Source organism: Panthera pardus, unplaced genomic scaffold, assembly GCF_024362965.1.
Source record: "Panthera pardus isolate Hobbes unplaced genomic scaffold, ASM2436296v1 HiC_scaffold_13, whole genome shotgun sequence".
Lineage (NCBI taxonomy): Eukaryota > Metazoa > Chordata > Mammalia > Carnivora > Felidae > Panthera > Panthera pardus.
Genome location: NW_026526688.1, coordinates 172,325,201 through 172,343,000, shown reverse-complemented (window position 1 = coordinate 172,343,000; position 17,800 = coordinate 172,325,201). Strand labels below are relative to the sequence as shown.

Sequence of the window (17,800 nt, the reverse complement as noted above, 5' to 3'; positions counted from 1 at the left end):
TCATGGTTGGTGGGATCGAGCCCCACATTGGGCTCTGTGCTGACAGCATGGAGCCTGTTTGGGATTCTCTCCCTCTCTTTCTGCCCTTTCCCTGTGCTCTTTCTCTCTCTCTCTCTGTCTGTCTCAAAATAAATAAGCATTAAAAAAATAGACAAATAGAACAATTAGCATCCCCAAATTGATCTCTGTATATGTGAGATGCTAATTAATAACAAAAGTAATACCTCAATTCAGTGGAAAAGGGTGGTTTACATTAAAATTATATGGCTAATAGAAGACTCATATTAGAAATAAAGAGCGCCAATAAATCAAAAAGATCAAGAGACAAACAAAGGCCCTGTCACAAAAGGATGTCCAAATGCCCAGTAAATACAAAAAGTTACCCAATAACATTAATAACGAGAAATGTAAAGTAAAATCAAATGGGATTTCACTACACACCCATCAGTATGACTAACATTAAAGACTGACAATCCCAGTGTTTATGGAGTAACTGGAATCCTCATATGGTTGTAGGAGTGTAAATCAATAATAATCAAAGTTGAACATATGCATACCTTATGATGTAGCAGTTTTGTTTCTGTGTATATATACTCAATAGGAATGCATATACATGTGCACCAGATAACATGGACAGGAGTGTTCATAGCAGGATTACTTCTAAAAATCTAAAACTAGAAACAACTAAAATGAGCAATAGAATGCATTTTTTTGGTTGTATGTTTATATAGTGAAATACTGTATAGCTATAAAAACCAACTATCAGCTGCTACAGGCAGCAACACAGATGAATTTCAAAACAATGGAGAGAAAAGAATTCTTTTATGTAAAGCTGAATGGAGATAATGGCAAGATCCTTATGCACTACTGCGGTGGCATTTCTCCATTATGAGGGTCTGTACCATGAACTGCAAGATGTTTGCCATTTCCACCCATTTAATGTCTGTAGCACTCTGGTCATCAAACAACTACAAATTTCCCCCTGCCCCCGCGACTTCCAGAATCCCTTTTTGGGGGTGTAGGAGTGGAGGGTTGGTGCTACCTCTGTTGAGAACCACAAAGCTAGAGTAATTGGAGGAGCCTCTTGGGGCAGTAGTGCCTGTGCTAACCTCAAAAGATGAGTAAGATCTTGATGTTTATGTATTTATTTTGAGAGAGAGAACGAGAGCAAGGTAGGGGCAGAGGGAGGGGGAGAGAGAGAGAATCCCAGGCAAGCCCGTGCTGGCAGCACGGAGCCCGACATGGGGCTCGAACTCATGAGCCTTGAGATCATGACCTGGGCCAAAATCAAGAGTCAGTTGCTTAACCAACTGACCCACCCAGACACCCCAGGATGAGTAATATCTTAAAACCAGAGACCTTGGGACACAAACAGCATATAGAAGAGGGAGCAACATAATGTAGACTCTATCTCAACCAAAGAAGCAATGTGTCCTTGTTGGAAAATGGTTAGAAATAAAGGTGGATAGAGTGGAGTTATGACAGGTTAGCAGACAGAGAAAGTCATTTTACTCTTGAATGCATCCTTCATGCTACTGCCAAATTAATTTTTTAAAACAGTGCCCCGTTCAACGGTCCACTTGTTATTGCCTATGAGCCTTTACACCTTTGCTTTGTGCTCAAGGCGTTTTATCTCATCGTATTCATTCCAATTTATGTCTTTTTGCTCCTTAAAATTAATTAGGTATGTCTGGCTGGCTGGTCCATTGCTGTTTTCCCCCCCCTTTCTTTGTCAATATGCTCACTTCATGTTTTTATTAATATCTTCCTTCTTTAATAAAATCTATCCCCATTCTGTCTATATAGCTTACTATCCCTAGAGGCTTTCTCCCTGATGAAACTGGCCCATGCCACTCCACACCATCCTGATACCTTCTTTCTGTTTCTTACAGTATTTATGGTTTGTTCTACCATATTGAGCACAAAATTGTAGATAGCTTTTCATGCCTCTCATTCTTGTTTCTCTGAATAATTTTTATTCTTCTCGAGAGCTGTGTGAGGTTAAGATCTATACCTCCCAGTATTGTTGTAAGCCTCCAAAACAGACTTTTTTTTTTTCTGGTCAGTTGATAATAGGCATTGTCTTCCGAGTGAAATAGCATTAGATGCTGAGCACCTTGAAAACTCAAATTCTCTATTTGTAGATCACAGTATATTAATATTGCAACATTGTAATGTTTCTTATATTTAAATTATCAAATGCTTTTTGTGTCAGTAACTTGATTGAGTTCTTTTTGAAGGTAGGAACCAAGATGTTATGCAACTGTGTCCCTCACAACGCTTAGTAGGGTGTCTGGCTCATGGTAACTATTCAGTATTTTAAATTTTGATTTTTTTATTTGCTTTATCAGCTTGCCTTAACTGTCACCATCTTCAGACTATTTTTCTGTTTTGCTAACAACAGAGGGCACCATTAGGGTACTTGTACACTCAAGAAGTAATCCTGTCCCAGTCCTGGGTAGCTTTCTTGAACTACACTTTCCTCCTTCTAAGTGGTGTCATAGAAATTTGGAAACTATACTAAATTAAAGCAGCCCAATCCCAACTATAGGGCAATACTGGCTTCAAGTTGTTTATTTGAAGAAAAGAGTAAGTACTGTCATATTTTGATCCTGTGTAGTTTTCAGACTTTTTCCTTCTCCTTTTTCCTATTCTTTGCTCAAATGAAATCCTACCCCAGATCTTACTGTATTAATTAAATACACTCCTTTCCTGAAGGAAGAAGATAGAAACTGCAAGCCACAAACTGGAGCCCCACCTTTTTATCCCTCCCCCTCCCTTCCCCCAAAAAAGCACAGTTTAAAAGTCATTATTACTCATCTAATTAAACATGCTTTTTAAAAATGATTATTTTGTGATAGCTCATTTAGGAATTTAGTATAAAAATAGAAACATTTTAGTTTTACAGTGATTTTTATGTACAAAGGAAAATGCTCTGGAATAAATTCCTTGTTGTAGCAATGAAAGAGTTAATACACTAAGCAGCAGAGACTGAGATATTGCAACGGGATAGTGCTTTCAGTTTCTGTCACTTGTGGTTTAAGAAAAGAGGGGGGTGTTCTGCATTTGAAAGGACTTTAATGAATGCTGTCAGTGTTTGTGAGAGCTAATGGTCAGTATGGGAAAGGAGAAAGGGGGAAAGTGCTCTAGCTGCTTCAGGATAGGTGGATGAGAGTTTGCTCTGATTGAATGGAATGTTCCACCGTGTTTCATCGTTATTCATTCTCCTTTGTTCTTTATATTCCGCTATAGTCGTATAAAAGTTAATGTAGATATATATGTGAATGTGATTTATTTCCTTTCAATCTGTTTATTGTGCACAGCAGGGCATAGACTTCTCTTGTCTTGGTTGGATGCACAAATCTGTGTGCAGTGCTTTTTGCCCGTTGCCTAGACGATCACTTGGTTTCTCTGAGGATGTCTGGTTCTCGTAAAGAGTTTGATGTGAAGCAGATTTTGAAAATCAGATGGAGGTGGTTTAGCCATCAAGCATCATCTAATTCTACAGTTGACAGCCAGCAGGGAGAATTTTGGAATCGAGGACAGACTGGAGCAAACGGTGGGAGAAAGTTTTTAGATCCATGTAGCCTACAATTGCCTTTGGCTTCAATTGGTTACCGAAGGTCCAGCCAACTGGATTTTCAGAATTCACCTTCTTGGCCAATGGCATCCACCTCTGAAGTCCCTGCATTTGAGTTTACAGCAGAAGATTGTGGCGGTGCACACTGGCTGGATAGACCAGAAGTGGATGATGGCACTAGTGAAGAAGAAAATGAATCTGATTCCAGTTCATGCAGGTTGATTATTTTCTTACTGTTAGAAATGGGGCATGGGGGTATATTCTCTATAGTGTTAATAATTTAGTGTTATTATTTATGTATGAAATCTATATAGCACTGCATGTATACACATAATACCTTGGTATGCATATATGGTACTTTTGCTAGGGTTTATTAACATGTTCTAATACTAATTTCAATTCTGTAAATTATAAAGACAACAAGTAGCATTCATTTTGAAATATCTTGTGTTCCATATATAGATATCGTTCTGCCTGGAAAGTAATATATAGTAGCAATTTTATGCATCATTGCCTTGCAGTTTGCTTCATTCATTCACCTTCTATAGTCATATGAAAACTGTAGGAGACATGACACTTTAGTTTGCAGCAGATTAGTGAGTCATGTTTTAATTTTAATGAAAATGAAAGGATTTACAAGGAGATGCACATTGTAGTTGTCAATATTTTTTTACAGCATTGTAGTTACAATAATATTTTTCTTATGGTTATTTCTCTTTGTCCTGTCTATGTTGTAGCTCTCCAGACTAATACAGAAAATACAGTAACATGTCTCTTTCTAAGATGACAGCTACTAATTCCTGTTACCTTCACTTCACTGAAAATTGTGCTGTTTAGGGAAGTGAAGGGCATTCCTTCAGGAGAGGAGCTAGATGTGGTTAATGGGTGAAGGCAGAGCAAGAAGGGGAAGTGAGTTTGAGGAGAGAACATAAAGAATAAATTGGTGATTTCACAATGACTTCATTCATCTTCACCTTTGGAACCTGGCTTTATCTTTGAAATGAATTTTCTCATTAATCAGTTTAAACTACTACACTATATATTATGTAATAAGTTATAGCATGAAAATCATCTTTCTGATTCAGCTTCATTCAGGAATATTTCTAAATATTTAAAGGCTATTGTTTGTCTAATTTGATTACTGGATTCTTCTTTTAAAATTTCTTTCAGGTTTTGATAACACTTGTAATTTGTATGGTGATTATTGTCAATTATAGGCATCATAAGAGATGGAGACAAAATGAGTTCATATATTCAAGTACCTATTACTTGGGGATATTTACTGCCTTCTCTTCTAACCTTCAGAACATGGAATTCTGAACTGTGGTGTTGGAATAATAATAAATATAGACCAGTCATCTATAATCATTTGTATACTGGAGAGAGGGGCATATCTTTACATAGGTAACTAGTGTATTTAATTTTTAAACAACGTAATTAGTTTGTGATTTGGCATTATCTTAAGTGAATAGGAGACACAAATAATTTTAATATGGAGAGCAGTTGAGTTAGTGTGGTTTCATTGCTTTGTATTTTCTTTGGAGACTTGTTGCCATAAAGAGAATAATAATGTATATAATAAAAGGTTCACGGTGTATCATTTTTGTGGAAAACCAAAAAATAATCATCTTTCCATTTGAAAATCAATACACTGTATCAAGAATATTTTAACAAAATCAGAAAAACAAAGCATTTATTTATCACCATAAATTTAAAAAATCTTAACCTGTAACTACTACCTGGAGAGATTATACATATGTGAACATATACAATGTATAAAGTTGGAAAGGTTATACACACCTTGGTTGCTATAATTTACTTTCTTACAACAAAGGTTGTATGCATAACAAATGATTATTAAAATTAAGTTAATGTATTCTTTAGTATCCATATCAAAATATCATCTTAGTGGGATATTCATTATGAAAGAAAAAGGTTGCCTTTTTTTTTTTTTTAGTGAGAGATTATGCATAATTCAAGAATATAAAATTGACATTTTTACTTACAGGGGATATAAAAGTAAGAAAATGGTATTTTAAAAAGTCTAAATGTAGTTGCTTTAAAAATGCTAATCAAGAAGATTGAGAAGGTAAATAATAAGATGGGACTAAATAATTTAGATTTGCAGTGACCAAACTAATCTTAAAATTATAATTTCAAAAATAAAATGTACTTTTAAAAAGTCTCTGATTTTTAGATATAAGAAGGGAAATGTGTCAAAGCATCTTAATATTCCCAAAGGTTTTGAAATCTCTGTCCTAACATATTATTGCAAAAAGGGAAAAAATCCCACCATTCTGGATTTAGAATTGACATTTGTGTGTCGCTATTACTCCTCTGTTTTATACTAGATTAAATATATCTGATTCTCACATCTTCCTTCAGTCCTTCAGCTTGGAGTCTTTGATCTTTGTCATCAGGATATATGTATTTGCCCCCAGCTTTGTGATTAAGTGAGCAGTCTCTGGGTGGTTGCCCTTCTACTGTAAACAAATCAAAAGCTGTCACTGTTAATGTCAAAAGAAGCTATGCTGACATTCATCACATTTTTGTATATAACTGGGAATAATTCTTTTTCTTACATAATATTTACAAAAAAGAAAACATAGTAAACATTTTATTTGAGTATATTGTAGATTGGTATTTTAAAATGTCAAAGACATAACAGGGAAATACTTAACGGTAAAGAGACAATTTCTTTTTTAAGCATTCGTGTTACTTACATAGGTAAATCTGAGAACTTAGATTGAAATTTTGAGTTATTAGAAAGAAAGGGAAAACAGCTGAGTGGTTTTACCTGCACAAAAATGCCAGCACTTACAGTGGGTCTGTGCAATTCAAGGTAGTAGTTAAAAGCATCGTAGGTTCCCTGTGTTTGATTAGTTGTATTCTAACAAGAAGAAATGTCTGTCTCAGCCCTTAGACTTGTGCTCATTTCTCCTGCCACACATCTAAGTGATTTAAAAGTTTTTATCTTTTGACTTTGATCTTGGGTCTGTAACCTAGCCAGCATTTTCTCCGTGGGAATCATCTAAGTCCATTACATTGACATTAAAATACAACACTTATTTTTTATACCGTGAAGAATTTTAGATCCTAAGTGAGAGTTGCCACCTTTTATGTGAGTACTAAGTTCCTAAGCCCTTAATGCAGGATGAATTCTTACCAGGGCCAGCAAAGTTTACATTTTGACCTACCTTGTGACCATAGATTAATACTAACACAGTTTATACTTCACTTGATTTGCCAGCTTTGAACTTATGTCATTTTTGACATATTGGGGGAAATTTCATTATTTCCAGCTTTGTTCATAAAGTTAGACCTTAATATTTTACATGTCAGATCTCGATATCATACTTTAGGCAATATGCATAAAATATTACTGTACTTTACAAATATTCAAAACTAATAATAGCTAATACTGACTGGCTGCTTAGTATCTGTGAGGCACTGTTTTATGCATTTTAGTATTAAGTCATTTGGTCTTCACAACAAATTTCTGAGATAGCCACTGTTACCATTCTAATTTTAGAGATGAAACCAATGAAGAACAGAAAGGCTAGATAACTTCCTCCAAGTTTGTAAGTGAAATAAAACTGCATTTAAAAAAAATGAACTTTGTGTTTTTACAACTGTTTTAGATTTACAGGAAAGTTGCAAAATAGTGTAGTGAATTCCTACCCTCAGTTTTTCCTATTTTTAATATATTAGTGTGATACATATGTTACTATTAATGAGCCAGTGTTGATACATTATTATTAACTGAAGTCCATACTTTATTCAGATTTTCTGAATTTCTACCTAATGTCCTTTTTTTACTGTGGGATCCTCTCCAGAATCCCAGAATCCCAGAATCCCATGGTGTATTTAGTTAGCATGTCTCCTTAGGCTCCTCTGGGCTGTGACAGTTTCTTGGACTTTCCTTCTCTTGAAGGAGAAATGTTAGTCAACATCATATCAAGGATACATACTATCAACCTCACTTACACTGTTGATATTGACCTTGATCACTTGGAAGTGGCTGCATTTTGAGCCCAAGCAATTAAGATGTAGATTTCATGCTCACACACCAGTAGGCAGTTGTCTGTGACTATTTCATCACTAAGTTCAGCTTGGATTAACATAATAGTTAATGATTCATTCTAAACCAATTTCACTTTCTCTCCTCAGCTAATCTTCTTAGCCTGGTTCTTGAAAATGCCAAGCCTGGCTGGCTGACAGGTATAGTTTCTTAACATGGCCACAACTCTTTATCCACAGTCTTCCATCTGACCCATCTTAATTGGCTGCTCATTCCTTTGTGTTTCAATTACAGATATCCTTGCTATTCTTTAACTCTTCTTGAAGCATTTAGGTCCTCCTCGAGGCTTTCCCAACAAGGGGTTATCTCCACTTTTTTTAAGCGCTAGCTACCTTCTTTTCTTAACCCTCTTTATGTTGTCTCCACATCTCCTTGTTTGAACCAGTCTATTATTTCTGGTATGGTCTGAAATTTAAATCCTCTACATTTCCACATGAAACGAATTCTGTTTCCGGGGATTGCAAAGAAGTTCAACTGTAATGTACTTGTATCTGGGAAGGTTGTATTGCATGTTCTGTCACACATATATGCCCAAATCATAGCATGGATTCCCTTGACCTAAAACTGAGGAACACATTTGTGTGTGTGCACATGTAGGTGTGTATGTGTATGTGTTAAATATTTAGTATACAGTGCAAGGAGCTCATGAACCTTCTAAAGCATCTCTGTATGCTGCATCACTGCTGTATCCTTCTTAGTTTTAAGCAACTGAAATTGGCTGGTTTAACAGAATAGGAATTTGTTGGAATCATATGAGTTTGCAGAGCTGCTGAGAAAGCTGAAGAATCAGCCTAGGAAAAAGGATTGGTGCTACAATTGCACAACTGGCCTTTATAACTCCAAATTTTAAAGGCAGAGAAACTGCCTTTATGCCACTTATTGCTTGTACTTTATTTTTATCCATTTGGAACTAGATAGCGAGGTTTTACAATTTTAATGTTTGGTATATTAGGCATGAAAACAATCACACCCTGCCACACACACACATATACACCCATATGCACATAGCCATATAATTTGGTCATTTAACTTTAGGGAGCATATTAGTAAGGGATAGGCTAAGATGATATAAACAAAGAGATTCAGAAGTACAGTGGCTCAAATAAAATAGAAGTTTATTTTTCTATTTCCTAACAGATAAGCAAGCAGCTCAGGGCTGATAAGTAGCTCTGCTTCACAAGTTTACACAGAGATCCAGATTCCTTCCATATTGTTTCTCCATCCTGTAGGATGTTACCTTTTCTTCACATTCAAAGCTTACTCAACTCCTGCTCAAAGCTACTCAACTCTGCATTCTAGCCTGTGGGAAGGACCAACAAAAGAAAAGGGAAGATACTAAGCGAATAGCACAAGTTGCATGTATCAATTCTGCTCATATTCTTTTGTTGAAAACCTAGTCACATGGCCACAGCCAGTTGCAAGGGAGGCTCAGAAATGTGATCTTTACCTGGGTAGCGATGTGTCCAGCAAAATTCACTACTGTGATAGAAGGAAAGAATGATTTGGGAGTTATAAACAACAGAGAGCAAGGGGTGAAGACAGCTGAATAGAGTTCTTTAGACAGAGTTTTTTAATTAGTTTTTTCCATATTATGTAGTATTTTTACCACAGAGATATTGGAAAATAGAGATAAGTATAAACAGAAAAATAAGAATCACTATCCTGCCATCCCAAAAATAACAGCCATTAAGAATTTGGGGAAGTGTTCTTCAAGTATATTTTCTATACATATTTAATAAACATATGCATTTTTCAAGTGAAAATCTGAATCTTACCGTAGATTCTATTTTGTAACCCACTTTTTTGCCCTGATGCCAATATTAAAATTAGGATTTTTTTTTGTTGTTGTTGTAGAAGACAGAAGCCCAGCTCAAACTGACTAAAGCAAAAAACGAGAAATTTTTGGTTCATATAAATAAATTAAAAATCCAAGGTTAAAGCTTAGTTTTATTCATGGCTGAATGCAGCTACTCGAATAACACCACAAATCTTATTACTCTTCCTCTCTAGATTCTGTTTTCCTTTGTGACAGCATTTTCTCGGGCAGGTTCACAGTATGGTAGCAAAAAAGCCACTAGCAGCTGCATGTTTACTTTTTATCAGCTTAGCAACCTCAATGGAAAGAGAGTGACTCTTCAAAGAATGCCAGCTAACATCTTGAAATTGACTCTTACTGGCCTTGTTTGGGTCATGGGTTCATTCAAACCAATCATAATTGCTAGGAGATGTGATACTCTGTCCAACCCTGTTCAGGGGGAAGATCCATCTTTTTCCAAGCCATGTGGACTGAGATAGGGGAATGTGTGGTTTCCCAAAAGGTAGACATGGATCTGTTACCATAAGAAGGGATCCTGGATAGGCAAAAACAACGTCCGCTAGAACAGTTTTCCATGTCGTTAACTGTTACATCTTTTTAAATGGCTGCAGCATCCTCCCCTGCACAGATACACCTTTTGTTTAACCAATGTTCTGTTTCTTTTTTAGAATTTGGGTTGTTTTCAGTATTTTCCTGTTAGAAACAGCCTGTGATAAACCTTCCCTGTAGCAAGATCTCTATTCATCTCTATACATACAAATGATTGTTTTCTTTGGATAAAGTCCCAAAGGTGTGCACGTTTTTAGGGTTTTTTATTTGTATTGTCAGAGTCATTTCAGGAACAATAATACTATTGTTTTTAATTTATTTCTGTTTTTGAGAGAGAGAGCACATGAGCAGGGGAGGGGCAGAGAGAGGGGGAAAGAATCTCAAGCAGGCGCTGCAGTCAGTGCAGAGCCCAACATGGGACTTGATCCCATGAATCCGGGATCATGACCTGAGCTGAAATCAAGAGTCAGACTCTAAACCGACTGAGCCACCCAGGCGCCCCAGGAACATTACTACTATTTTAATTCTCTGCAGCATTGTATAAGAGTACCCATTGGCCCTTTCCCTTCACACTGGTTATTTAAGACAATTTGATTCTTCTAAGACATTTAATTCTCTCCACCATAGATATTCTGGCCCTGGTACCAGGAAAAACTCCCTTAAATTCCAAAATCAAAAATATTTGTCTTGGGTGCCTGGATAGCTCAGTCGGTTAAGTGTCCTACTCTTTGATTTCAGCTCAGGTCATGATCTCATGGTCGTGAGATCGAGCCCCATGTCTAGCTCTGTGCTGGGCGTGGGACCTGCTTATGATTCTCTCTCTCCCTCTTCCTCTGCCCCTCCCCTGTGCCCTCATGCACGCATGTTCTGTCTCTCTCAAATAAAAAGTATTTGTCTTGAGAAGGGAAGAGGTGAAGGTATTCTTTTGCCTTTCCTCTTGTCATTTCTTCTTATACACCTGCCTTGTCCTCCTCTTAAAGGACACAACCTCAAAGCTTCTTACTTTCTTCTTCCTCACCCACTTAATTCCAAGACACATTTCAGATCTCACTTGCTACTTGTTGCCTTTCCAAACACTATCTCATATTGATCTTTCCCTTCTCTATATTCCAATAGCACTTACACTCCAACTGGGGATATACAAAATGATCAGCTGGAGAAATGGCAAAAATAGATCTTCTATTTACATTTTATCTTATGCTTTTTTATTGAAGTGTAGTGACAAGCAATATTGTATTAGTTTCAGATCTACAACAGGGAGCATTTATATGCATTATAAAGTGATCACCACAATAAATCTAGCTACCATCTGTCACCATACAGTTATTAGAATATTACTAACCATATTCCTTTATCTTATTCTTCAAAGCTCTATCTTTGCTATGTTTTAGAATGTAAAAACTGTACAATGGTATCTGTATATCTTTTATAAATTAGTAACTATCTATATATTTGGGCACATGCTTAAAAGTATACTGAAAAGGACATGCATAAAAAAGATTTAGAGACTGCTAGCCTATACTAAGCAATTTACATTCTTATTTTACATTTGTGGTTTTGAATATTTGTAGAGGATGCCAAAAGATTCATGATCTAGTAATTTGCAATTTGCAAAAGCATGAATTCTGAGTGCCAGAAGCTATGAGGCAGATAGCTAGGAGTAAATCACAGAGAGAGCAAGCCAAGCAGACCAGTTTGAGTCTCGTGCAGCTTTGTTTTCTGTTCAAATCTACATACAGTGTAATTTTTATGAAGTGGTTTTTTAAACTTATTTTGAAAATTTACTCCATGAAGAAAGCTTAAAGCAAATTCTGATGATGAAAGTGAAGAAATCTAAGTAGTTTTTCAATAAAAGGCAATGTTGGTCTTGGTACGTGTTTTGTACGTGTGTCACATGTATGAAATCTGAGGAATTGCAAGGGTTAGGCAGTGTTGCTATTTAATTTTCTTTCTAGTTCATGAAACTTTTCAAATTCCTTCACTAAAGATTCTATCTTTGTTTGCAGCCCCACAGTTTCTAACTTCTGGTGCAATATTGCCTATTAAGAGTTACTCTGGAAATAGTTGATGAGTTTATTCTGTTTAATACTTGCCTCCTTGCTATGTTTAGGCATTTTCATGACTTACAAGTTCATTGTCTACTGCAGCAGGGCAGTAAGCTAAAAATTAAATGTTTCTTTGTAGCTTGGAAATATTCAGCAATGCATAGTTCTCCACAGTGAATATCCATTATGAAAGATTTTAATGATTTACCATTGTAGTAACATCATATAACTAAAACAAAGCAGAGATGTTAGATGTGTTTCCTCTGTTATGTGGAAGATTGTATAGAATCTCAGAGAAATATATTTTAAATGCTCTGTAAGTGGCCTATTCTTAAATGATCGTATTGTGGGTTTTGATGTCTACTGGGTTTACAAAAGACCATTTTAATTAGGAAGTATGAAATTTAGTTATAAAATTGATAATGCTGGGGATCATTTTTTAAAAAGACAACCAACAAACCAGCCAAACAACATTGTATAAAAACAAAAGACAGGCCTTTCCATTTGCCAGTGAAAACATAGGATCTACCAACAGTAGCTTACCTTGACTGTGTACTTTGTGCTAGAGCTATGCATTCATCATTTCATTTAATAATCCTCCCATGACAGATTCTCTAAAGAAAGTACTAGGTATTACTTATTCCTATTTCGCTATTGAAGAAGTTAATAGAACTTTCTGCATTGATGGAAATGTCCTATATCTGTACCATTCATTTTGGCAACCATTAGCCCCCTGAGGTTATTGAGCATTTGAAATATGACTAGTCTATCTACTAGAACTGAATGTTTAATTAAATTTAATTGTAATTAAATTGTAGGGGCGCCTGGGTGGCTCAGTCAGTTAAGCATCTGACTTCAGCTTAGGTCATGATCTCACAGTTTGTGAGTTCAAGCCTGCGTTGGGCTCTGGTGCTGACAGCTCAGAGCCTGGAGCCTACTTCAGATTCTGTGTTTCCCTCTCTCTCTGCCCCTCCCCCACTCACACTCTGTCTCTCTCTCTCTCTCTCTCTCAAAAATAAAGATTAAAAAAACATTTTTTTAAAATTATAATAGCACTATGAGGCTAGTGGCTAATTTACTGGAAAGCACAACTCTAGAATTTTCCTAAAATGTTCACTACCCTATACCTCTCCCGTTCAACTCTCCAAACCAAAATACATAACAGGAAAAGAAATGATAAGGAAATACTAACATTATAAATTACATGGAGCCATAGTATTAAAAGCAGTCTGATTAGCCAGGGATAGAGATGGTGATCTCTGTCCCATGAAAACCTAGAAGACTTTTCTCTTACACCTAGCAAAAGGGTAGTCATATAGAAGTAAACATTTGTCTAAAATTCTTAATTATATTATCTGTCTGTGAAATCACCCTCATTCATATTATACCATCCTCCTCCTTTCATACCCTTAGAGTAGATACAGGGAGCTTCATCCTTAAGGATGAAGGTAGGCAAGAATTTCCATTTCTTTGTGAGTGGTTTGGGCAACACTCAATGCTTCCTGATCCCGGCTCTGTAACCGGCTGCCTGTGTGTCTTTGGTTGATTACATTGGCCATTTTGGGCTGTGGATTTTATCTCAAAATAAGGGAATTGGATTAAATGCAACTAGATTTCTCCTAGATGTAAAAATTCTATATATAGTTTTTCTAATGGCCAAGGTCCTATAGTTGTATGGAGATGTGGTAATTTTTTTAAGTTTAATTCTTGCATTATCAAAAGTGTGTATGTAAACCCCCTGATTTCTTAAAACAAGAAATGCTAGAAAGCTGTGCAGCTCTTTAAGTCTTTTGAGTAGCTGTTTCTTCCTCTTTCATGATCCTTTTGTGAATGGATGGCTTCACTTTTCCATGTATACAAATCAGAAGCCTGCACCTCTTTTGATCTTTCATTTGTAGCAGTGGATTGAAGTGATTTCTATGCCCAGAGATCTCAGTTATTAATTGTCATATTGAAATAATATGTTTATTTAATAGGTGATGGCAGTGGAAGCCTTGAAAAGGAAATAACAAAGTTTGAAATGTTATTTTAGAAACAAAAGTTGTTTTTTGTTAATATGTATATGTATAAACGATTTTGATGTGTTACCTTTATGTTCATTTTAAAAATGACAAATATTCCATTAAGTTCAACTAGTTCATTTAAAATATTTTAGTCAAGGGCACCTGGGTGGCTCAGTCAGTTAAGCGTCCAACTTCAACTCAAGTCACGATCTCACGGTTTGTGAGTTCGAACCCCACGTGGGGCTCTGTGCTGACAGCTCAGAGCCTGGAGCCTGCTTCAGATTCTGTGTCTTCCTCTGTCTCTACCCCTTCCCCCATTCACACTCTGTCTCTCTCTCAAAAAAAAAAAAAAAAAACCATTAAAAATAAAAATATTTTAGTCAAAAATTCAGTTTACACATGTTTAAAGTATCTATTGTGTAAAGTTGTAAGTTCATCACATGCTGATTTGTATAATGTATTTGTCTCTCCCTGAAGTGCACACCACTGCCCTTCAGCCTGTGATGTGTGTTCAGATCGCCTGTAGGGCTTTCAAAAAATGTGATGTTCAGGTCCTACCTCAGACCTAGTGAATCAGTCTTAGGGAATGAGGCTCTGAATACAGATGCTGAAAGGCTCCCCAAGCTATTCTTATTCATTCCAGACGTTAAAGAACCCAACATCCTGAAAGTTCTTGACAAGGAAAGAGATGGCCTATTTATTAATTGGGCTTATACCAACATCAAAACTAGCCTGTAATGATATTATAAAGCTCTGTTGTTCTTTCAGAATTTAACATTGATTAGAATTTATGCTTGGATAATGGCAATTCATCACTCAAAAACATTCAGCTAACTCATTGCCTCGCCATTACTGAGAATTTAATATAAGAAATGTGATCGGAAATGTGGGAACCCTAAGAAAGAAGCACTTGATTTATTTACTTGATCTTGTTCCTGAAATAATTTGTGGTTTATGAAAATTAAATTTTCTAATTTTCTTTCATTCTTAGATCAGTAAAACTCTTAAAATCACTTGTCAATGTTTTGACAATATAAAACTTCATTTTATTGAAAAATATTTTAAATCTTCAAATCGTTATTCACCAGTTACCGTCATTTGTTATTGCTCATGTTTTCTCCTAGATTTTAAAATAATTTTTAATTCTCATTTGTTTATAAATACACATATATTTACATATTACTTTATTTTTATAATAATTATCTCAAATGTAAGTTTGAGTATATTATATTGGATTTCCAAAGTCATTACACCAATATTCATAGTGTATGACACATGCATTCTAGATAATATATATTTTGCTTCTGTTATTATTATTGACAGTTTTCCTCCCAGAACATTTTTTAGGGCCCATATTTATATGCATTAAAAACGTGTTGGGCTGGGAGAATTTAGGAGAGATATGTATTAGTCAATATACTGCTACCATCTAAGACAGATAAATCTCAATACAATGTGAGAATTCTTGTGACTATAACCTATATGAATGTTCTTACCTGAGTGATCTTCCATGTGTCTATACTACCTCTTCCTTGATCTAAGCCCTCAGTCCTCTCCATTCAACTCCTATAAGAGAAGGAAAGCACGAGAAAGGAACACCTGCTCTTAGCCACTTTAGCCTGGAGGTGACACAGTTCATTTCTATTATAAGACCACACCTATCTCTGACAGAGGCTGGGAGATGCAGTCTAGCTATTAAAAGTAAAAGGGTTTTAAAGGTGGACATGTTTCTGTCATGTATGAACTGCATGACTCCTGGCAAGGCACTTGCTCTCCTTGGCTTCAGTTTCTTTACCTTAAACATAAAAGATACAATGACTTTTTCTTTTTTGGTAAGATTACTAGTGGTTTATATTAAGAATATTCTCTTAAGATACGATGAGAATTGAATCAACAAAGCATTTGTCAAAATCATAATTATCCCTAAAAGTAGATCTGACAAGAAATGAGAGCTAAGTTACGGCATAGTCAGTGGTTATGTAATTAATTGCATAGCCAATGGATGTTGATTATGTGATTCAAGTGATCGTGGGGGTGGTGGAGAGGGGTGGACCTAGAACTTAATTCTTGATGTTAACCTTTTTACTTTTTCACCATTTCCATCAGTAAATCATATGAAAACTCACACTTTTCAAATTATAATTTGGAAATCTCAAATAATTTTTAGATATCTGGGTTAGACCATCAAATTTCCTTTACCTATAATGTAAGTTGTAGTTTACCTGGGCTTTTGAATAATGATTAGAGGGTCAAATGAATTATTTATAACATTATTTTTATGACAGTGTACAGTTGACCCTTGAACAATATGGGAATTAGGGACACCAACCACACACATTTGAAAATCCCCATATAACTTTTGATTCCCTGAAAACTTAACTATAGTCTGCTCTTGACTAGAAACCTTAAAAATAACAGTCAATAACATATATTTTGTATATTATATATATTATATACTGTATTCTTATAGTAAAGTAAGCTAGAGAGTAAAGAAAATGTTATTAATATCATAAGGAAGAGGGGCACCTGGGTGGCTCAGTTGGTTGAGTGTGGACTTCAGCTCAGGTCATGATCTCACAGGTTTTGAGTTCAGGCCCCACACAGCAGAGCTGTTACCTCTGTGCCCTCTCTCTGCCCCTCCCCTGCGTGCGCTCTCTCTCAAAAAAAAAAAAAAAAAAAAAAAAAAATATATATATATATATATATCATAAGGAGAAAATACATTTTTAGTACTGTACTATGTATACTGAAAAAAATCCACGTGTAAGTGGACCCACACAATTCAAACCTGTATTAGTCACGGGTCAACTATGTTTTATATTCTAAACAGTTACCCTATAAAATGAACTGTGGAATATAACCCATTTTTAAGTAAAGGGTGGCTTGGATTTATATCTCTAAAATAGTTTCATTGCCTCCTGCCTTCAAAGAATAATGTCTTACACCCTGAAATATAATGTTAGGAGATACAACTATCATTATGAATATAACTTGGCTCTTTTTCAACAGAGATATTATGTTGACCAGTAAAAAGATCTCAAAAACAGACATCACAAAGAGTATGTATAGTTACTAATAGGTGTCACATTCACTCACAATGTTTACAAGACACATGCATTTTTTGAGCCATCATTGAATTTAAAAGGCAAAAATGAATCATTACACGTTACTGTTGACTGATAGCATCAATTACTTCTATTACATTTAAAGGGTTTTAAAGGACGTGATAGAAAATATATTTTCAATGTGATAGTAATATTTCAAAAGGTGTGTTCTCTTTCTTTTCAGGACTTCCAATAGTAGTCAGACATTATCATCCTGCCATACTATGGAGCCATGTTCATCAGATGAATTTTTCCAAGCCCTTAATCATGCAGAGCAAACATTTAAAAAGATGGAAAACTATTTGAGACATAAACAGTTATGTGATGTAATTCTAGTTGCTGGTGATCGCAGAATTCCAGCTCACAGGTAAATTGTTTTCTAAGTCTCTATATGTGAGAAGTATTTCCTTGCTAACTTAGTGATGTATGTTGAGATAATTTGTTCCAACTAACTATTAGGATAGGATGCTTTTGGGAAAGGTATCTTTCATGGAATTTCTACAAAGAAAACAGTGCATGTGAAATTATTACACATTAAATGACCCCAGAAGGGTCACTTTCCCTCTGCAGAATAACAAAAACAAAGCACACTAGCCTCAGATTGGTCAGTATTGTTTGGTAT

The 17,800-nt window shown here is 35.6% G+C and overlaps 1 protein-coding gene across 9 annotated transcripts in view; it reads left to right on the top strand.

The window, feature by feature from the left end:
- KLHL5 (kelch like family member 5) overlaps positions 1-17,800 on the top strand; it is a 95,989-nt gene that overhangs the window by 19,964 nt on the left and 58,225 nt on the right. For 4 of the 9 annotated variants that reach the window (XM_019414060.2, XM_019414062.2, XM_019414070.2 and 1 more), the window contains one exon: positions 17,363-17,545. In XM_019414060.2, coding sequence (XP_019269605.1) covers positions 17,403-17,545 — 143 coding nt within the window. In that variant the 5' untranslated portion in view covers positions 17,363-17,402. Of the gene's footprint in view, positions 1-3,323; positions 3,798-4,885; positions 4,985-17,362; positions 17,546-17,800 lie in introns of those variants that run through there. The other 5 variants (XM_019414002.2, XM_019414027.2, XM_019414010.2 and 2 more) reach the window with 4 other exon arrangements.